The sequence below is a fragment of the Marmota flaviventris genome, chromosome 17 (assembly GCF_047511675.1).
Source record: "Marmota flaviventris isolate mMarFla1 chromosome 17, mMarFla1.hap1, whole genome shotgun sequence".
NCBI classification, from domain to species: Eukaryota; Metazoa; Chordata; class Mammalia; order Rodentia; family Sciuridae; genus Marmota; species Marmota flaviventris.
This window is the reverse complement of record NC_092514.1, coordinates 36,151,997-36,174,610: the sequence shown is the minus strand read 5'-3', so window position 1 is coordinate 36,174,610 and position 22,614 is coordinate 36,151,997. Positions and strand designations below refer to the sequence as shown.

Below are 22,614 nucleotides of genomic sequence, written 5' to 3'. Positions count from 1 at the left end.
TAGAAAATTCACATGGGTTGGAGTGCAACTTGGGTACATCACTTGCCTAGCATGCATGAGGCTCTGAGTTTAGTCCCTAGCACTGAAAAATAAATAAATAAACTGTATACTCCTCCTACTTTTAAAGTTTGGTTAGTTTGACCAAACTTTTGTGTCTTAGGCTGCAAAAATGGTGTTAAACATATCAAAATGATTAGTTTTTTCATTGACCTTTTTTTTTTTTTTTTTAAAGCAGACTAATTGTTAGGGATATTCTTGTCCATCTTATGTAATGGAGACAAAAAAAATCAGGTTAAGAGTAAGGTATTAGTATAGGTTCCTCTGCTAGTCAATTAATTGCTTATGTCCAATGTATGTGGACATTAGCCATACCACTTGCTTTGCTAGAACAATCTTACTCTATAACTTCTTATTTTGAATTGTTCTTAAACCAGGTATAATCCTAGAGAGTTGGGAAGCTGAGGCAGGAAGATCACAAGTTCAAGATCAGCCTTGGCAATTTATCAAAACCCTGTCCCATAATAAAAACTAAGAAAGGGCTGGGAATGTGTTTCAGTGGTAGAGCCATCCCTGAGTTCGGTCCCCAATACTCCAAAATATAAAAAATAATTGTTTTTAAAAACCAGAGAATATACTGGGCCTGATGGTATATGCCTTAACCCCAGCTACTTGGAAAGCTGAGACAGGATGTTTGTAAATTCAAGGCCAGCCCAGTCAATTGAGCAGAACGCTGTCTCAAAATAAAATAAAGGACTGTAGGAGTATCTCATCTCAGTGATAGAATTCTCCTGAGTTCAATCCCCAGTCCCATTAAAAAAAAAAAAAAAAAAAGAACAGCACATAAAGTTTTGTTTATAGTTCTAAACTAATGATGTCACCCCTAGTAGTTCTACAAAGATGACTGCCTGAATAGACTGCTAACACCCTGGAAATCTCTGAGTACTCCCAAAAGAAACTGAAGTTTTAAAAATAATGGAAATAATTAAATCATAGTGTTCACACCTCCCCTCTATCTAAAGTGTGTTGCTTGCCTCATTTACTACATGTGTTTGGAGTTACTTTTCCATAGTGACTTTCCTAGAAAGCCCCTTTGTATCTTTAAATTGTGGGCTTATGGGCATGGGATTTTAAATCAGTGGTAGAGTGCTTGCCTTGCCTAAGGCCCTGAAGTCGATCCTCAGGACAACATTATAAAAAATAAATTAAATAAAGGTATTATGTCCATCTGCAACTAAAAATATATATATTTTTTAAATTGTGGGCTCTGGCTGGGGTTGTGGCTCAGAGGTAGAGTGCTCGCCTAGCAGATGCAAGGCCCTGTGTTTGATCCTCAGCACCACATAAAAATAAATAAAATAAAGGTATTGTGTCCAACTACAAAATAAATATTTTTTTAAAATTGTGGGTTTATCTCCACAAAAGGATCCTAATTTCTTCTTTAATAATTATTATGGTTTTATTGTTTGCTCTCATGAAATATCTCTTCATGATGAGAGTTGATACTTGGTAATTATATATATTGTTTCACATCTTGATCTCCCATGTAATTTTATATCTTTATTTCCTTGTTTCTTTATGGATTGAGTTTGCTGATGACAAAGAACTAAAAGAAGCAACAAATCTTTTGGTACCAGGGCACTTTGCTACTGAGCCACATTCCCAGGCCTTTTTTAAATTTTTTAATTTTGAGACAGGGTCTTGCTAAATTGCTGAAGGTCTCACTAAATTGTTGGGACTGGTCTTGAGCTTATGATCCGACTACCTTAGCCTCCCCAGTTGTTGGGATTACAGGTGTTCACCACCTCACCTAGCTACCAAAGCAATGTATCTTACTCAAATTCCTAACTTATTCTAGCATTTCAATTTTGCTATTTAATTGCATAGAAACCAAAAATATTTCCTTATCTCCTTTTCCAGCAGCCAATTCCTAAGCAGTTACATTTAAAGAAGCTCTGTGTCACTGGCTGAAATAGAGAATAAATGACTTGCCATCAAATTACCCAGCATCAACTAGCACCATGCCTACTGAGCTTTAAGCAGTCAGAGGCTCTGTTGCCTATTTACAAAAGCAAAAGTTGATCTTCACACAAGCTATCTTTTTGCTGCAAACTTTCCATGTCAGGCAAGACCCTGCTTTGGTGCATAACAGGTTCAGCCACTAAATTGTATTTTCTTTTGGTCTCCAGCATTCATTTGCTTGCAGATCAACTAGATAAGATGATGAACTAACTTCTTCTGCCCCACTCCAATTCTTGCCTTTTAGCATTGGAGACCAGTACACATGAAATCGTGTTTATTGTAACCCATTAGCTAAATGGACTTACAACTTTGCCTCTTCAGGTTTTCTCAAATGCTACTAAGAACATCCTGAAGAGAATACTTTACTCCATGATATAAAAGAATATTTCAGATGTGATCTGTTGATCCTTATGAGGCCCAGTGTAGCTAAGTTTGACATGAATTGAAGAGCCAGGATTAAAACTAGAAAATAAAACCTGTCTACCTTTAATTTAAAAAAAAAAAAAAAAGGCAATTATGGAACTGTCTCTTTGTGTAAACCCAAGCCTTGTGTGGTTTTCCCAGCTAATTTTTTTTTAATTAAAGTCTTATGTTGAATACTTTATGCATTTCAAGTGTAGTCTTCCTTCATCTTCTTTATCTATTAAAGAGCAAGTGTAGTAGAAATAAAAATCCTAATAGAATTACATGGACTTAATACTTATTAAAAAGTGAAATAGATCCATTTCCAAAGTATTAAAATTTATATTCTATCATAGGGTCTCCTAACACTTTTCGCACTGTAATTTAAAGCAGTAAGCATTTAAACACCTATTTTGTAGGTGTGCATTAGATACTCTGGGATATTTAAAGATGGGCGAGGCCCTGGTCACCAGGGACTAGACAGTTTTTGCCCATGGATCTCATTCTTGGTTTTAAGTTCTTTCTTTCTGATTCAGGCTGTTTAACAATTTCTACTAAGGCAGGATATATGTCTCCAAGAGATTTCAGAATAGTAAGGGTGGCAAGTGTGCACAGACCTCTTTTATGATACTTCCTATGTTGGATCTTGTACTATAAATTATTTGGATGGGGTTTGTGGCTTTACTCAGTGATAGAGCGCTTGCCTAGCATGTGTGAGGCACTGGGTTTGACCCTAGCACCAAATAAAAATAAATAAAAACAAAGGTATTGTGTCCATTTACAACTAAAAAAACTTGTTTTTAATTATATGGATAGTTCAAAGGGACATTTCTCAAGTAGTGTTATGGCAAAAATTTAAGATTTTACCTCAAAAAGATATGAGAGGTTTGTTGTATTTTTAAATGAGCCTATGATCCATTTTCAGTGTTTATTTTTAACTAGGAAAAAGGTCCTTAATTTTATCCTTTTATCAGTGTTTTTTTTTTTTAAACTACAAAAAGGTTCCTAATTTTGTCCTTTTATCAGCTAATTTTACTACTAGTATTAGGGCATGAATTTTTTAGAGCAAAGAATCTGCACTTTAGATTCACTTTTTCCACTTTATTTTTTGGCTTCATCCAAGCCTGGCTTCTCTTCCTCTGGGGAAACAGGGTAGATCAGCTAGTAGTAATCATAAGCATTCCTGGACCAGTAGTGCTAACAGTTGTGTACATGGAGGGATATTTCATCAAAACCATTTCTCTAAAATGAGGCTTAGCTCTGAGTCAGTAATGCTTCTAATGTATTTACTAGGTTTAAAACATCTCCCTTTTAGAAGAAATTTAAAGGCCCCTCTTTTTGAGATGACTTGAAATCTTTCAAAGTATTTTAATGTTTTAAATACTGTTTATGGTATCACCAGAGCTGTATTTGGTGTTGACTTGTTTTCTTTCTCTTTCTTTGTTATTACTCTGTATTAAGGAAGAAAAAAAAAAATTTAAGCAATGACATGGTATAACTTTTCTAAATTTTCCTCTCATTTTTAGTTTAATTCTTGATTTAAACCCAAATTCTTAATTCTAATACAAATGGTAAAAGTATAGCTATTTAGGAAATTAATGGTCAGAGTTCAGTAATTAAACCCAGACTCCAAGCCAGGTGTGATGGTGCATGCCTGTAATCCCAGCAGCTCAGAAGGCTGAGACAGGAGAATCAAAGGTTTGAAGCCAGCCTCAGCAATTTAGCAAAGCTTTTAAGCAAACCTAGTGAGAACCTCAAAATAAAAAAGGGCTGGGGATGTGACTCTGAGGTTAAGGGCCCTTGGTTTCATTCCCTGGTATCCCCCCCCCCCCCCCCCCAAAAAAAAAACCCTCCTTCTTAAAACCAGGGAACAGAGTAATTATCCAGAATCTAATCATTTTTCACCCTTTAAAAAAAAAAAAAGTTATTGACACCACTCCTTTGTTTTTTCTTCCATTCTGTATCTGTGCAGCTTCTCTACCTTGCTCTAAATCAGCAGTTTTCATGCAGCTGCTCCCTCATCAAGGTACTCCTCACTTTCATTGTCCTTGCACGAAATACTGCTTGCCTGGCACTCATCCTGGGCACATGGCATGAGACATCACTCACCAATCCCTGGAAGCTCAGTCTGCCTTTAGGCGCCAGGGGAACTTATAAAGTTATTGCTTTATAAGGTCTGGGAGCTTACAGAACTGCAGATCCAATGTGTTCTGTCCTTTGAAGGAGCCACATAGACCCACCTTGAGCACTGAAGCTGCAGTTTTGGCTCTAGACTAACACAATAGGTTAACAAGAATTCAAGGGAGAACCAGGTATGGTGGTGCACACCTGTAATCCCAGCTACTATGAAAGCTGAGGCAGGAGAATTACAAGTTCAAGTTCTTAATTCTAATACAAATGGTAAAAGTATAGCTATTTAGGAAATTAATGGTCAGAGTTCAGTAATTAAACTGAACTAAAGTGCCTGGGCAATTTAGCAAGACCTTATCTCAAAATTTAAAAAGAAAAAGACACAATAGAGGGTTAATAGTGAAAAAGCAGGACATGTGGTTTGAGGAAGTTTGTTTGTTTTTTTTTTTTTTTCCTTTAAAGCTTAGAAAATACTTGATTTTCGGGCTGGAGTTGTGGCTCAGCGGTAGAGCGCTCGCCTAGTGTGAGTGAGGCCCTGGGTTCGGTCCTTAGCACCACGTAAAAATAAAAAAAATAAAAGGTATTGTGTCCAACTACAACTAAATAAATATTTTTTAAAAAAGAAAATACTTGATTTTCCCCCCAAATTATGCCAACTCCAGTGTTTTCATAGACATTAAAGCTGGCTATCTTCTATTGCTTGTGTTTTTTAAAAGGACTATGGTAATTAGCTCTATGGACTAAGAAGGAAAAATGTGGCACACTGTGTCTACCTTATAAAAGATCCTTTTTATTCTTCTGTAAGTTTACAGAAATATTAAAGCTGAGACAGAAAAAGAAGCGTTAACAATTGGTGAAAGTCTATTACAATGTTTTTTAAAATCTTAGTTACAATTTTTTGTATCTAGCTCAAAATACAAATATTCCAAATATTTTATATTTAACATGTCTCCATTAATGTATTTACTATAGCATAAGAATAAACTATAGTTATCATGGTTACCTTTCTAAGAACATTTCTTACATTTTGTTCTTATTTACATTCACTTCAGTAATTTTATAAATTCCTAGTATAAGATTTAAGTCCTATGCTTTTGTTCTAAAACCGAAGCTTAGTATATCATTTAGTCTTTTTATTTAGATATTAGGAATATGAAAATTTATATAGTAATTATTTGTGTGCAAAAATTCTTCACCCAGATTTTTTTTCTGATTTTTCTAACAACCTTTTGAAACAGGCAAGGTCTGCCATTATCCTGAATTGCCGACTTAACTAGAGCCAAGATGCCCTGGGATGTAGCTTAGTGGTAGAGCATGAATCCAGCATGATCCCAGGATTCAATCCCCAACTCCCAAATAGAAGGACAGAAAGAACAAGAGCTAAATAAAAGTTCTGATCCAACCAACAAGATGCAAAATTTGGTCCTCAAACATCTGTGCTAGATCATAAGAGTTTTCTGATAGTTTTGTCATATTGTATAATAAACTAAGCCATGTGTGGCCAGGTAACCTACCAGTGCTCCTGTGCAGTTAGTGGAGATGTGGCTTATTATTAGTCTTTCATTTTTTTCCAGTATAATGTCTTACAAATTACCTAAACCATTTTTGTTCAACTTCTCAAGAGCTTTACATGTTTTGCTATTTGTCAGGCTGGGATTGTACATCACTAGCTATCAAAATAAGCAAACCCTGATACCTGCCTTCAAGGAACTTATGTCTCACAGGGGAGACAGACCTGTAACTATAATGTGATCTAATAGTTCTTTTCCCTACTTACTTGTTTTATGACTTTGGCCAATAACACCTTTTAATTTAGGATTTTGTCTTTATCTGGAACCACCACACTTGGTTTGAAGCATCATGCTGTTAATACACTGCCAAAGAGAATTTTCAGCTTCTTCTGCCCTGCATGTTTATAACTGGCTGATGTTTGACCACAGCCTATCTGGGGGGGGGGGGGGGGGAATTTAAACTAGCAGGACCAATGGAAGTGTTAGCTTTATTTCCTTTGGATGGCAGCCCCTGGGTTTCTGTCATCTCTTGGATTTTTTGCCTTTTGCCTGCTGGAGGTGGGAAGAGAGAGCCAGTACTTTAGGGGGCATAAGAGAAACTAAAACACAAAGCTTCTGAGGGGACTTGATGAAAAGAAGTACAATACCAAGGGCTTTCTCACTCATTTAAAATATCACCTGAACAAAAAACAGTGGTGCATACCTATAATCCCTGATTATATGAGGCTGAGGCAGGTTTGTGGGTTCAAGCCTAACCTAGACAACATAGCAAGACCCCTTTCGAAAACCAAACAACAAAAAAAGTATATTGCACCTTGATACCCTCAGGCAGTGAGGCTCTACTTTTTTGGAGGTATTTCCATAATGGAAGGGGCTTCTAAAATACAGACTACCAGTGCAGAATGGGTTCTCTGTCTCCATATGGGGAGTCTAGCTGATAATCTGAGTGCTTTTAAAGATAGATACATTGTTCAATAACATTTTTTGGCATCTCCTTTTAAATTTTTTAAATTTTTAATTTGAGTTTTGAAAAGTTATTTGCTTAATAAAAAAAGTAGAATATTCTTTTTATTTTGAGCTCTCTTATTTTTTTTTTTTTTGCATTACAATTCTTAATATACCTTTATACCACAATTTATCATATCTCTGTTTGTATATAAGGTATGTTGACACCAAATTCCCATCTTCATACATGTATTTTGTATAATGATGACCGTCTTCTTCCACCATCCTTGCTATTCCCCTTCTCCCTCCCTTTTCTTCCCATCCCTATTCCCTATCTAGAGGTAATCTTCCTCCCCTGTTCTCCCTCCCTACCCCACTTTGAGTCACCCCCCTTATATCAGAGAAAACATTCGGCATTTGTTTTTTTGGGATTGACTAACTTCCCTTAGCATAATCTTCTTTAATGCTGTCCATTTCCCTGCAAATGCCATGATCTTATTCTTTTTTTAGTGCTGAGTAATATCCCATTGTGTATAAACACCACATTTTTTTATCCATTCATCCACTGAAGGACATCTAAGTTGGCTCCACAGTTTAGCTATTGTGAATTGTGCTGCTATAAACATTGATGTGGCTGTGTCCCTGTAGTATGCTGTTTTTAGGTCCTTTGGGTTTAGTCCGAGAAGAGGAATAGCTGGGTCAAATGGTGGTTCCATTCCCAGCTTTCCAAGGAATCTCCATACTGCTTTCCAAATTGGCTGCACTAATTTGCAGTCCCACCAGCAGTGTATATGAGTGCACCTTTTTCTCCTGCATCCTCACCAACACTTGTTGTTTGTCTTCATAATAGCTGCCATTCTTACTGAGGTAAGATGGTATTTTAGAGTAATTTTGATTTGCATTTCTCTGATTGCTAGAGATGATGAGCATTTTTTCATATATTTGTTGATTGATTGTATACCCTCTTCTGAGAAGTGTCTGTTCAGGTCCTTGGCCCATTTATTGATTGGATTATTTGGTTTTTTTGATGCTTGTTGAGCTCTTTATATATCCTAGAGATTAGAACTCTATCTGATGTGTGAGAGGTAAAAATTTTTTCCCAGGATGTAGGCTCCCTGTTCACCTCACAGATTATTTCTTTTTCTTTTTAGTTTAAATCCATCCCATTTGTTGATTCTTGGTTTTAATTCTTGTGCTATAGGAGTCTCATTAAGGAAGTTGGAGCCTAGCCCTATGTGATGAAGATTAGGGCCTACTTTTTCTTCTATTAGACGCAGAGTCTCTGATTTTAAAAAGTAGAATATTCTTAGCCCTTCTTTGAAAAAACCTTCACCCTAGTAACTTAATCTATATAACTACCATTGTATAATTTTAATTCTTAAGGATACCACTGAGGGGCTGGGGTTGTGGCTTAGTGGTAGAGCGCTCGCCTAGCACACGTGAGGCGCTGGGTTCGATCCTCAACACCACATAAAAATAAATAAAGTAAAAACTGCATTGACAACTAAAAAATATTTTTAAAAAATTTAAAAATAAAAAAGAATACCAATGAGCAGGCCCTTGTCCCCAGACAGAAGCATTGCTGTCTTGCAGTTTAAGGATGTTTTCTTCTCAGAGTGACCCATGGGAGAGCAGTGACAAGGATGCACTGAAGGAACACACAGAAAGGAGCCCCAAGGTGGCAGATGCTGGCAGAGCACCACAGGACCTTCTCGGTGGTTACCTACACTGCATATGCTAGCACCACATTACTTCAAACGCATGTTTTCTTAAGTTTTGTCTTCCTATTTCCTGTAAGGAAATGAATTTCTATTTAGGAAATAACCCCAGATAAGAAAATATTATACTTGAACTTGTAGACCAATATGCAAATTTAAAGAAATAAAAGGTCAAATACACTGGCAAGTTTTGTGATAATTTAAAATGAAGAAAGCCAAATTGGCGGGAGGTGTGTGGGGGGGTCTTTTCTACTAAAAATATACTACCCCCTGGGGATCAGGGATTTCATGCTTTTGGGTTCTGAACTACAGGGATCCAGCTATTGCATTTTAAAATGGAAGCATTCAGTCCAACCAATCTTTATTGAAAATAATCAACTGGATTATGTAAGAAAACAAAAAATGAATAATAAGTGATTCCCTTCCATGTGTTTTTTTCCTTCTGTGGGAAGAAATAAGATGTATATACAAGTTGTGATCATATAAGTTAAACTATAAAATTAAGGGGGTAGAAAGTAGTTCTTTGCAGGAGACAGAAGAATGTACCTCAAAAGAAGTCGCGATGAGAAGAAAAAAAAATAGAGATTGAATTATATCTTGTAGAGATAGGCAAGGCAATTAAAAGAGCCTGCATAAACATACATCACAAGGACATTCAAGGCACTTAAGAAATTATGAGCATCCTCTTCAGTTTTGTTTCAGCCTTTTAAAGCTCTGGAGAAGATGCAAATCACTATAAAGAAGAGAATAAAAATTACCCAAAATTCTGTTGTTCAAAGACAGATTTTATGATTACAATGTTTTCTTCTACTCATCTTCGTTTGAATTTGATTGAAGTACACATTCTCAATACTGGTTTAACTCTGCTTGGCTTCTGGAGAGATGTAACTGACATTTTAAAATGTGTTCAGTTCACATTATCATCAACTGATGAATGTCCATGTTCCTTTGATAATTCACTACAGCAAACCTCTGTTGAGCCTGTGTAAATCTGGTCATGTACTTCTGGATTCCTGACACTGACTTGAATTCAGGACTGAATCCAATGAAGGATGTGTGGCTCCTAGAGGAAGATCACCCCAGATTCATTCCTGTTCATAAGCCAACAAGTAGCTGCATAGAACTGTACATTTTCTGCAGCATAGTAAATACTTCTTGACTTGAAATACTACTTTTTGCCCAAAAATGGAATTTTTTTCATTCCCAAATTTAATGATTATTTTAAAATTCAAATGATACAGATAAGAATAAAGTAAAAATTACCTGGGAAAAAGTACTGTCCAAATATATCATTTTAGCAAATATATTCTTAGCCTTTTTTTAAAATAGTAATGGTTTATTTTTTTTTCTTATTCAAAAAGTTATGAGCATCTTTCTATATCTATAAATAACAATCAGTGCTTTTCGTTTTGATACAAATTACTAAAATGCTCTGCTCCCGCAGTTAGGCCATTGATGGGTATCAAGTTACGTGGGAGCAAATTTCATTGAAGTGAAATAGGTGGAAGACCTAAATCATGAACTTTTAAGAAGCAAACACACTTGAAATGCAACATCCAGATCAAGAAACAGAACATTCCCAGCACCTGAGAAGCCGCCCTCATGCCTCCTTCAGTCACTGCTTTCCTAAGGATAGCCGCTATTTCATAACCTAATTTGTAATCTTCACTCATCTGATTTTTAAAAATATATATATACTTTGTGTTTCTGATTACTTTTCTAAGGTTACTACTTAATTTATAAAATTCACTGTAGGGCCCTGCCTTTGGAAGTTTGATCTCCATAAGAGAAATAAGTGACAAATGTTTATGTTTGAGAAATGCACAATGACTTGCCACAGTTGGAAAAAAGCAAAGATTCTAAAGTATAACCTTTGTGATATATTATTTTCTCAGTAAATACTTAGGTTCCTTTGGAACTGGCACTGAGATGCAAAAAAAATAAATAGCACGTGTTTTTCTTTGAAATGACAAATTTGCGAAAAGACTATAGTACGCTTTGGGACCCGAAAGGATGTTCTCTTTTATAAACAGGAGTAAAGATGTGTGGCTAGAAGCTGCCCTCTACTGGACGCTGCTGGTATGATTTGGGGAAAAGAACTCTCCAGTTTGCCCTGGAGGCTGCCAGCCTTTAAGTCTCTTAAAGCCTACCTGCCTCTAGCTTTTCCTTGCAACTTTTCTTTTTCCTTATGCTGTCTCTCTGCAGTGATAGCAAATTTGGCTTAGCAAGATGTGAGGTTTTCTGTATGACAGGACCTTTATAAACATTCTAGTAAATGACTGGTAAAATGAAATACACAAAAACAATTCACCAGGTTGAATTTCACACATAAACAATGAGATCCAGACCTAGAGCTTAATACCAGAAGAGAGGAAATAACTGGCTGCTGTGTTTCTCCCCAGGAATCGACAAAGAGAACGTTGAACTCTCCCCCACCACTGGCCACTGTAACAGTGGACGAACTCGCCACGGATCCGCAAGCCAAGTGCAGAAGCAAAGAAGCGCTGGCAGTTTCAAACGTAATAGCATTAAGAAGATCGTGTGAAGCTTTCTTTCTTTCTTTTTTCAAACCAACTTAACATGGGCTCTTCACTAGTGAATCCTTCCCTAAGTGGCCCTGTCCCCACATGTTGCGATGCTGCATTTCATATTTTATAACAAACCCATCCAGTCTGCCACATTGCCAGATGATCAACTCTTGAAAGCATTGCCTAAATTTAATGCTGCTTTTTCTTTGACTTTTTTTCTTCTTCTACTTTTGGAGTGTGTCTGGTGTTAGCAAGTGTTCAGAACAACTATAAGAAAGTGGGAAGTCAGGTAACTTGAACTGAGCACATCCCAATTGTGAGAGAGGACAAATTCTTGAATACTGCTACTACTGGCCAGCTATGAAAGCCATTTGCACAGAGCTCTGCCTTCTTTGTTTTCCCGTTCAAAATGAAGTGTTAGTCTTATTTACACACTTTCCAAGAGAGAAGTGTGTGGGAGAAATAATATTATAACCCATGTATGTTTAATCTGACTTTTAGCTGTGGACTTTTTTTTACTTTATGAAACTGAAGGAACCATAGAGGTCAAGCCTCAGTGGCTTCATACCATTAAAGCCACAGGCAAGGTACTTTGGGGGTGGGGTGGGAGAACTTAGTATTTTGTAGTGAATTCTTAAGAATTACTAACACCGAGTATTAGCAATAATTACAGGAAAATAAGTGTGACCATATACATCTTAATATTACTGAATTAAAGCTATGGATTCTGAGGCCTTATCCAAATTCAGTCATCAAAATGATCTCTTTTTTTTTATCCAATTGATTATCCAATTGATCTTTAAATATGCTAAAGCTATTATTGTTTTGTTTATTTTTAATTTTTGTAAGCCAACACTATACTAAGTATAGTAATTATACATTTTTTTGTCTCCTCCTCTTCTTTCCTAAATAATTCTGAGCAGGGTAATCACCAAACAAAGTGTTGAAAATTGTTCCAAGAAGGTAATTTTTTTAGACGTTTGCATTAGCTCCATAGCAAAACAGAATGGTACGTGACTTTTAGAGTAGCTGATACTTTTATTTTGTTAAATAATTTTCCAAGAACCAGAATATGCTGTATAGTACATTAATTTCTTTGATAAGACATATTTTAAAAGTCTTTTAATCTTCCCCCTCTCCTCCAAAATATCAGGAATCTTTTTGGGTTCTATATGATAGACTTGCATCTAATCACTGTGAAAAGTCTGGTCAGCCTGCATTTGTGTGAAAATAGGGGACCGTTAGAGTTGCTGCTGTACTGAATGGTATGGATTGTTGTGGCATAGGAATTTCCATAGTAATGCAGATCCAGTTTTTTTGTGGTACCTGCAGTGTGAAAAGTAATTTGACTTCAATGATCATATTGGTATCTGGATATTCTAATTTAGGACTAAACTATATTTATTACAAAAAATATTATCCCCCCTACTCCTAGGTTCACTTCATATGTTCAGATATAATGGCTTGGGGAGGGGGGGGCAAAGAAACCTAGGGAAGAGGGTGGTTTCCTATAGTGCTAGTTCATTAGTGGATTTTGTAAATTAAATTCCACAGCTACTTCAATAAATAATGGTACATTTAAGTATTCTGATTTTAATAATATAACACATTTCACACTATTTACACAGCAACAATGTAATATGTTAATGTAAATAAAATTGCTTTTGATATTCAGAAATAACAAGAATTTAATTTTTTTATTTTGTTTACAGTCCTGGGAAAAGTAAGAACCATTTGCCAAAATAAAAGGAAAAAACTTTAGTATTAATAGTAATTTTAACAGAATTGTTGGAAAATATTGAAGACAGGTGTAATTAACTAAGCTTTTGTTTTTAACTATTATAGAGGCTGCATTAGAATAAAATGTTTATTATAATAACAGACCATCTTAAGACTGTAAAGAAGCTGAGATTAAACTGAGTTTAGGATTAGACCAGTGACCCAGTGCCAAGGAGGCCAAGCTGCCATGATGGTCTTGGTTCTCCCACCACCCAGCGCTTCTGGGATATGGTATCACAGATTCTTGGCTTCTAGAACAGCAGGCAATGTAAGCCTTGGATAATTTTAGTTTAGTATTTTTCCCCTCTTTCTTGATCTGGTGCATATGACAGTGTGTATTACCTTATTTTGCTTCTCCCATCAAGTTAGAGAAACTTTCAAAGGATTACTTTCCATAAACAAATTTATGAAAGTATGGTATTCCTTAAATTTATTATTTCCCTGTAATGTAGTGAATGCAATGAATCCATTTGAAGTATTTCATGAAATGATCAGCGTTGCACAAATCAAAAAATTGAGCCTTCTTTGAACTACAAAAATATACTTTTGACCCAGTACATCCTAGGAATTTGAAAACTTCCTAAGGCTTAAAACTTAACTTATTTAAAGAACTTGTGACATTTGTGGAAAATCTAGTTTTCCAGGTAAAATGAGCATAAGATAAATCTCTCACCAATATACTTCCCCTGAGAAATGAAACACTTTTTAGTCTTCATACCTATAATCTGCAAAAGAAATTCTGACATTCAGAGCAAGTAGCCCATTTTGCATAATTTATAAATTCTGGAATTTGTTTGAGTTTGTGGATGTTTCCCTGACTTTTTAAAAACAAAAGCATTAACTCAGCCATGTTTTATTGCATATAACCTACTATTATGCCAGTGCTCCTGTCCCAGGAGCTGCCCTCATATGCTAACATGGAGGTACAATACTCTATGCGTCAGTTACTCACACCTGTTCGTTACTGAGCTGGGCACCAGGACACCACATTAGGCGGACGAATGTCCCAGTGGTGAAGACAGAGTGTGAGCCAGCAATCCTTTTGGGTTTGTAGATTTTAGGGGTTTTCAATTTCCATTTGGGGTTTTGGGGATTTTTTTGTTTTGTTTTCTGTTTTTTGTTTCTACATTTACCCCCACCCCCAGGCATAATAATGCATGTCTTATTCAATGTTATGCAACAAACTTATACAAAAACTCACTTAGTGTCAGCCACACAGTTTTTTTTAATGCAGTATATTCACCTGTAAATAGTTTGTGTAAAATTTGACAGAAAAGTATATTTACTACCCTGTAAATACATGTGATGATATATTGTATTATTTTGCTTTTTTGTAAAGCAGTTAGTTGCTGTATATGGATAACAAACAAAAATTTGATTATTCTCGTGTTAGTATTGTTAAATTCTTCCTGCGACTGCGTTACATCATTTAAAGAAAATGCTATGTATTGTAAACTTACATTGTATATGATAACTTAGTCTCCTTTCTATCAGGCCTAAACTTTGGCAGTTCCCTAGTCCACACCCTTGTTAATATTGTAAGCAGTTGTATGCCAGCAGGAGAAATACTGCCCAACAGACAAAATCAATCACTGTAGGGGAAACTTGTAGAAATCAGATTCAGAGCATTATTGTTCCCCACCCCATTTCTTCCTTGTGTATGTACTCCCCCTTCCTTTTTTTTAAGTAAAATGTAAATTCAATCTGCTCTAAGATGTGAGGAGTTATTTAATTTCTTCACATGCATCAAGCTCTGTTTTATTTGGTGTAAATTCTGTGTTATCACTTCCTCCCATTTCTCCCTGATCTTTTGAAACATTAAACCTCGTCCTTTCTATTAAGGGTGTTTTTTGGGTCTTCTCCTCACCCCCATGGGAAAGATGTTTGTATTTCCAGAACCTCTCAAAAGTAAAATAACTTTGGTGAAATGCTTTTTTAGGGCCTGCCAAACTCAAAGATGACTCTGGGATAGGCTGATTTATCTTTAAATGAAATGCCAGGACCCTCTGACCAATCAGAGGTCATATATTAGGTCCCCACAATTCTCTCGGACATCTCAACTTTCCCCCACAGACACTACCTGTGTAAACAGTATAAGCCACCGATCCTGAGTTTTACCTATTTCATTTACCCACTCCTAGCGGAAAAAAAAAATCCACCCTGAACCCTATGGACAGGTCAGAGCTGTCCTCAGAAGGGTAGCAGTATGTCATCAATCAAAGGATTGAAAAAGATCAGAGGCCAGTGATGGTCTTCTATGGGAAGGCTGGGAGAGCCTGAGAGTGTGCTGGTCCATCCCACACTCCCCTTCCCCCTGCCACTGCTGGTCCTGAGAGGATGTGAAAAGTATGTGCACGAATGTGTCTGAAGCTTCTCAAGCAAGGTTGCTGGGCACCCAGGCTTAAGGATCACTGGAATGAGAACTGGAAACTCAGATACTGCAAATAGCTATCTTTTTCCCCATGTCCTACTAAAGCATCTTAGTTAACACTAGGGTTGTTTTGGTTTTTGATGACCCTCTAGATCACACCTCTTCATTCCTGGACAAGCTGCTCCTTAAAGATGTGGGCCAGGCCCATTTGGCAATTCTGAAATGCCCGAGGCCTGAACAGTTGGGGAGTTGGGGAGGGGCAGAAGGTGCTGAAAGCAAGAATTTTGACACATCACCAAGTGATAGCATCCCAGTGTTCCTCATCCTGCCCCTCCCTACCATCACTAAGGAAAGCCCCTAGTGGTGACGAACATCTTGTAGCATTTACCCTCATCCCTAGGTCTCCCTCAGTTTCCTTCAGTGAAATGGCTTGGCCTGCTCACCATATATGTCAGAATAGCCTCCAACAATCTCATCCAGATTCTCTTCGCAAGCAAGGAGTGTCTCACTGAAGTGAGTTCCACTAAAGACCCATTTAGCTGTGCATGGTGGCACACGCCTATAATCCCAGCAGCTTGAGAAGCTGAGGTAAGAGAACCAAAAATTCAAGGCCAGTCTGGACAACTTAACGAGTCCTGTCTCAAAACATAAAAAAGGGGCTGGCCCAGTAGCTTGGGAGGCTGAGGCAGGAAGACAGTGAGTTTGAAGCCAGCCCTAATAACTTAGTGAGAACTTGTCTCAAAATAAAATATGTAAAAAAGCGCTGGGGATGTGGCTTAGTGGTTAAGCACACGTGGGTTCAGTGCCCAGTACCAAAAAAAAAAAAAAAAAAAAAAAAAATTGCAATGTCGATTATATTTCTCTATTAGGACCACGCTCTAGCAATGTAGTCATTGTTGGTTTGAATCTCTCAGATTTTGTTCTTTTAGAAGTGCTCACTAATCCATAAGTGAAAACTTAATGTCACATGAAACTATAAAGTCCCTTTATACTGTATATATATATATGTATACATATTAAATATGAATATGCATTATTTAAAGTTCCCAAAGCAGCTTCATACATTTTTCCTAAATAGGGCCAAATTTTTGTTTTCTTACCATTCTGTATATATCCAAAAAAAATTTAAAAAGATACTGTAAAATTTCTGTAGGTTTTCTACCACATATTTATTCTAGGAACCAAGCAGATCAGGATAAAGAGGATCAAGCCTCTGGGTTATGGGGTTCAGAACACTCCCAGCAAAGTGGCCACTGATAACTGAACAGGCCCCCCCCCTCCCCCAGAAGTTCAGAAAGCATTGTCAAAGCAGATGCAGTGGCACCTGCTTGTTATTTCAGTGATTTGGGAGGCTGAAGGAGGAGGACTGTAAATTTGAGACCAGCCTGGGCAACTTAATGAGATCCATAGTTTAAAAAAAAAAAAAAATCCACCTTCAGCGCCACACACCTATAATTCCAGAGACTCAGGAGCTTGAAGCAGGAGGATCATAAGGGCCAACTTTAGCAATTCAGTGAGACCCTGTCTCAAAAAGTAAAAAGAACTGGGAGTATAACTCAGTAACAGAGCACCCCTGGGTCCAGTCCCTAGTACTAAAAAAACAAAATTGCCAAATTACGTCCTTTGACATTTTCTTCTTACAGGAAGAAAATGTCAACAGATGTAACCTCTGATGATTGTATTCTTTTGTTCAAAGAAACTTTTGATTGGCTATAATTTGGCCCAGCCCTGTAGTAAGAATTGCAGATACAATAGAACAAGAAATCTTGGCCTCTGCCTTCTAAGATCTTAAGATTCAATTGTGAAAACAGCCACATAAATGACAATCACAGTGCCCCAAAGTATGGACAGTGTTCCTGAAGGGAATCCAGCAGAATTAGGAGTTGGATCTTGAAAATGTCCAGGAGGAGATATATCCAATGAGCAGTTGCAGGTAGTTTGGGAGTCTATTAACATGCAGGAGGTAATCTGAGACTATGCAGAAACTCTCCCCAAAAGGCCAAGTAGAGAAGCGCACAGGCAGAAAGCAGTATACCACAAAGAAATTGGCTTACTAAATTCTTTCTGTCCTCCATTCTTTTGTCTCACATGTAGATGCAGCCTAATCTCCTACATGTAAAACATATGAAAGCATACCTTAGCCCCAGACCACAAAAATAGGGAACAGCTTTCTTTCAAAACAATTCTAAATGTTATGAATCTGGGTCAAAGTAAAATGAAAAATTGATGGGACGGGATGTTCACTTCCCAACTTGGTCATTTGTGGATGAAAGCAGAATGGAATTAGGCAATCTATCAGAAACTGCACCAGTACTGCCCATAGAGTTCTACAAGGAGATGAAAAAAAAACATTACTAAAGTCCCAAGTCTTTTGGGGTTTGCAGCAGTCATTCAGCAAACTGCCTTATTTTCCTAAATTAACTCGAGCTGTGCTCCCTTGACAGTTCCTCCTTACAGTGCTATGATCAGCAACTGTCTTCCTAACTCCCTGGTTAGACTGTGGGCTTCCAGTAGAGGATAAGGCTTTGTTCAAAGGTATTCAGTAGATGGTTGCTACATGACACTTCAGGCTTTATGTTAACAGAGAACTCTATATAAAACAGAAAAACAAGAACAAAGACCCATTCCTTCTAGCACCTCCAATGCAAAATCCCAAACAAGACAGAGGTAGTCTGTATAATAAAAGTCAAACCTATTGAAAACTCTAATCCTGGGGCTGGAGAGCAGCTCAGTGGTAGAGCCCCTGCCTAGCATGTGTGTGGTCCTGGGTTCAACCCCCTGCACTGTGAAAGGAAAAAAATAATCCAGATTTTGAGATTTCACAGATCAGTAAGTTTTTCAAAACAGTCAACTTATATATTTAAAAATAAACAATCACTACACACACACACACACACACACACACACAAATCTATCAGTGATTTTGGTTTTTTGGGCAATAGGGGATTTAGTACCAAAAAAAAGAGGCCATTCCAACCCCAAAAGAGGAAAGAGGAAGGGATAGAAAGATAGAGAATGGCTCTTTTTTAAGTCACAATGTTGTCCTTATTTTTCTCCCATCACTTCTGACTCGGCACCATGCATCTCAGCAGACAGACACGTGATAGGCTCAGCTGGACAGGCACCCAGTAAATGGAGAGGTCCACCATGGTTCTGGATGGGGAAAGTGACTCTCACGGAATACCAGTTTTTCCCACATGAATGTCCTGGTCAAACACAATTCCAGTCACGATCCCAGCAAGAAAAGTGTATCCAGACAGAATGATCCCAGTTCACCTTGGAGAATAAACAGGAAAGCGTGGCTAAGAAACAAAAATTAAGAGAGTAATTGGTAACTTTCCCTACTAGTAAAAAAAAAATAGTTTTTTTTTTTTTTAATATTTAAAACTGTGGTAGGGTTTAGGTCTAACTGGTAAAGCATTTGCCTCACATGTGCAAAGTCCTGGATTCCATCCCCAGCACTGCCAAAAACCTGTGATATAATGGTGCTTGATAAATAGAATGGAACAGGCTAGCAGGTCCACTTTATGCTATAGTTAAAAAAAGAAAGCACAAGTAACCCCCAAATTCCTCTTGCTTCAAAGCCACAAAAGTGTTTTCTCCGTTCTGCTACACATCCATCACTGGTCAGCAGAACTGCTCAACCCAGTTTCCTAAGGCCCCAGAGTCTCTGATCAGCTACCATGTGGTGCCAGAAAGAGAATCCAGGCTGCCCTGTCTGCTGCAGTGGTCACTAGCCACATGTGGCTGTTGAACACTAGAGATGTGGCTAGTGAGAATGAAAGCTGATAGTTCTCATTTTAATTTTAATTAAGTGTGAATAATTACATGTGGCTAGTAGCTACCAGATTGGACAGAGCATTATCAGTAAGCAAAGACTCAGGCCAGATGTGCAGTCACTTCTGCTCACAGTCATTGCTGAACTTGTCCCACAGCTTCATCAAGTCATAGGGTCAAAAAAAAACCTGTCCAAAAGGAAGCAGGCTGGCTGGAAATGTTGGCAAAAACATTAGGGGCTGTCACCATAAAGAAGGACTCATAGAAGCAGTGGAAGAAATCCTAAAGATCATGCTTTGACTGCCTTACCAGGTTTTAAAATGTCCCATGTCCAAAAGAAAAATCACAAGATTAAAAGTCTAACCAATGGCCTTTGATTGGTCTTATTTTAAACAGTTCATAGAAATTCATTATAAGAAAAGGCACAGTAGAAAACACAAAAAGGGCAAATCTGAATGGCTAATCCATAGAAAGGACATACTGTACCAACTGCTAATTACTATATGGTGACAAGTGTCAATGCACTCATTAGTTAAAAAAAAAAAAAAAGCAACTGAAAGAGTGGGATCCTTTTTTTTTTCTTTTCTTTTTTTAAAGATGGGTTTTTTGGGGGCTGGGGATGTGGCTCAAGTGGTAGCGCGCTCGCCTGGCATGCGTGCGGCCCGGGTTCGATCCTCAGCACCACATACAAACAAAGATGTTGTGTCCGCCGAAAACTAAAAAATAAAAAAAAAAATAAAATAAAAAGATGGGTTTTCATTATTACCCACGCTGGCCTTGAACGCCTGGGTTCAAGTGATCTTCCTGCCTCATCCTCTCCAGTAGCTGGAACTATGGGCATGTCTGCACTAGGCTTGGATACCATTTTTATTTGTCAAATTAGTAAAGATGGATTTACTACCTAGTGACAGTCAAGACTGGTCTGGTGAACTTGCACATGTACTATGCCTCGTTTTCTGTGTCACCATACTTAAAAACGCCCACACTGGGGCTGGGATTGCAGCTCAGAGGTAGAGCACTGGCCCAGCACATGTGAAGCCCTGGGTTCAATCCTCAGCACCACACAAAAATAAACAAATTAAATAAATAAATAAATAAATAAATAAACAAATAGAATAAAGGCATCGTGTCCAACTACAACTAAAAAATAAAAGTCCACGCTGTTTGCCCCAGAAATGCTGTGTCTAGGAATCAAGCCTTATTAGACAAATATGAACTAAGACTTTTGTCAAAGTATTATTTATAATATCAGAACTTCTGAAGACAACCAGAATGTTGACTAAATCACCTATATTCACCTACTACTTTCTAGAAGCTAAGCATTTCCTTTAAAAATGGGCAAGCCTGGGCTGGGGTTGTGGCTCAGTGGTAGAGCACTCGCTTAGCATGTGTCAGGTACTGGGTTTGATGCTTAGTGCCACATAAAAATAATAAAATTATTGTGTCCATCTAGAACTAAAGATATTTTGTTTTTAAAAAATGGGCAAGCAAATGTGGCTGGGGTTGTGGCTCAAGCGGTAGTGTGCTCGCCTGGCATGCATGCGGCCCGGGTTCGATCCTCAGCACCACATACAAACAAAGATGTTGTGTCTGCCGAAAACTAAAAAAAAATATTTAAATATTAAAAAATGGGCAAGCCTTGGGGATGTGTTTTAGTGGTAGAGTGCTTACCTAGCATGTGGGAACCTTGGGTTCCATCCCTAGCACCACAGAAAAGTGAAGTGGGGCAGGGTAAGGTGGGGGACTTAAAGAGTAGTGTTTTAATTTGGGGGAAATTTCTAATAGAATCAAGAGTTTTTAAATTGTACATGAAGGCTGATCCTCAATTATGTAAATAAATACAAATATATATATATATATATATATATATATATATATATATATATACACACACACACACACAACACACACACATATGTAGTTTATGTAGTTCATATATGGGAAAATATAAAAAGAAAATGCATCCAGTGTTAATAACAGTGGTTAATCTTTGTTTTGTTTCTTTTTGTTTGTTTGTTTGTTTGTTTAATTAGTTACACATGACAGTACAATGACCTTGACATATCATACATTTGAATCAGATGGGATATAATATCTCATTTTTCTGAGTATACAGGTTGCAGAATCACATTGGTCATGCATTCACATATATACACACAGTAATAATAATAATGTCTGTTTCATTCTACTATCCTTCCTATCTCCCCAATCCCTCCCCTCCCTTCCCATCACTTCTCTCTACCTAATCTAGGGTAATGCTATTCTTTTTTTTTTTTTTTCTCACATCATTCATGTTTTGTTTCTTTTTAACATTTGTCTATATTTTTACAATGACCATTATACTTGAAAAACAAAAGGTAGGTTGTTTTTAAGAGGTGATGATGATGCTTTTTTAAAATATATTTTTTAGTTATACCTGGACACACAATATCTTTATTTTGTTTATGTATTTTTTATGTGGTGCTGAGAATCGAACCCAGTGCCTCACATGTGCGAGGCAAGCGCTCTGCCAATGAGCCCCAGCCCCAGCTATAAAAGGTACTTATAAAAGGTATTCATGATAGCAGAATTTTTGAGGTACTGAATTAACTATCAGTCATCTCCTGGACATCTTTATCTGTTTCCTTTTGTCAAAAGAAGGCTTTTTGCCCAATTTAGATTCTAGGGAGCTGGGTTTGTTTTTCCCTCCTTAGGGGATTATTAGCATTACTGGGTTCGAGAGGTTCAGGCAACTCCCTCACCCAAAGCGCTGGTCACCAGAAACCTTGTCACTTTAATATTTCTGTTCCCAGGTGACAGTCTCTCTGGGTTGATGGGGAGGGTCCTTGCCTTAGAGAACATAAAGCATGCAGGGTTGTGGACGTATGGGGAGGTGTGCACGCCTAACTGTGACCCACTGTCCTCAGTTCTCCGGCTCCTGCCAGTTGCTCCCATCCACATTCTCACTCCTGCTTCTCTGAAAGCATGCCTTCACCCTTGATTCTTCACCCTGCATCCCTTTTCCTGATCTTGAAATGATCCCTTCAGCTTTAAGAAGTGGGCCTGGTGTCCTGACCAGGCCAGGGACAGTGGATGGACAGGGCATCACCATATATCATGAAAACACTGTAGAAGGGGAGGAGAGCAGTGAGGGCAACTGACTCAGGGAGGACTTCCTGGAGGAGGTGGCAACTGAAGATAAATAGGAGAACAGAGGCAGGCCACCCCAGAGAGAGGAACAGCCTGTGCAAGGCAAGCGGGCATGATCCACTCCTTGTTGAGTCTGGAGTCCGCCACACAATGCTTGGGATATAATAACTGCTCAATAAATGTGTACCTGAGTGTGGTCAATGGTGTTGCAGAAAGAAGATATTAGAACTGCAAAGGGCCTCCCCTGCTTGCAATCCAAGCTTGGATTTAGGAGTTTTCCTGTTAGGCAGAAGGGGGCAGTAGAG

At 37.8% G+C, this 22,614-nt stretch overlaps 1 protein-coding gene across 4 annotated transcripts in view; it reads left to right on the top strand.

Moving 5' to 3' along the window:
* The window catches only part of Nf1 (neurofibromin 1), a 252,748-nt gene extending 237,875 nt beyond the window's left edge, over positions 1–14,873 (top strand). For all 4 annotated transcript variants that reach the window (XM_027923915.2, XM_071603262.1, XM_071603261.1 and 1 more), the window contains one exon: positions 11,128–14,873. In XM_027923915.2, the coding sequence (XP_027779716.1) occupies positions 11,128–11,270 (143 nt within the window). In that variant the 3' untranslated portion in view covers positions 11,271–14,873. The remainder of the gene's footprint in view (positions 1–11,127) is intronic.
* Positions 14,874–22,614: the final 7,741 nt, after the last annotated feature.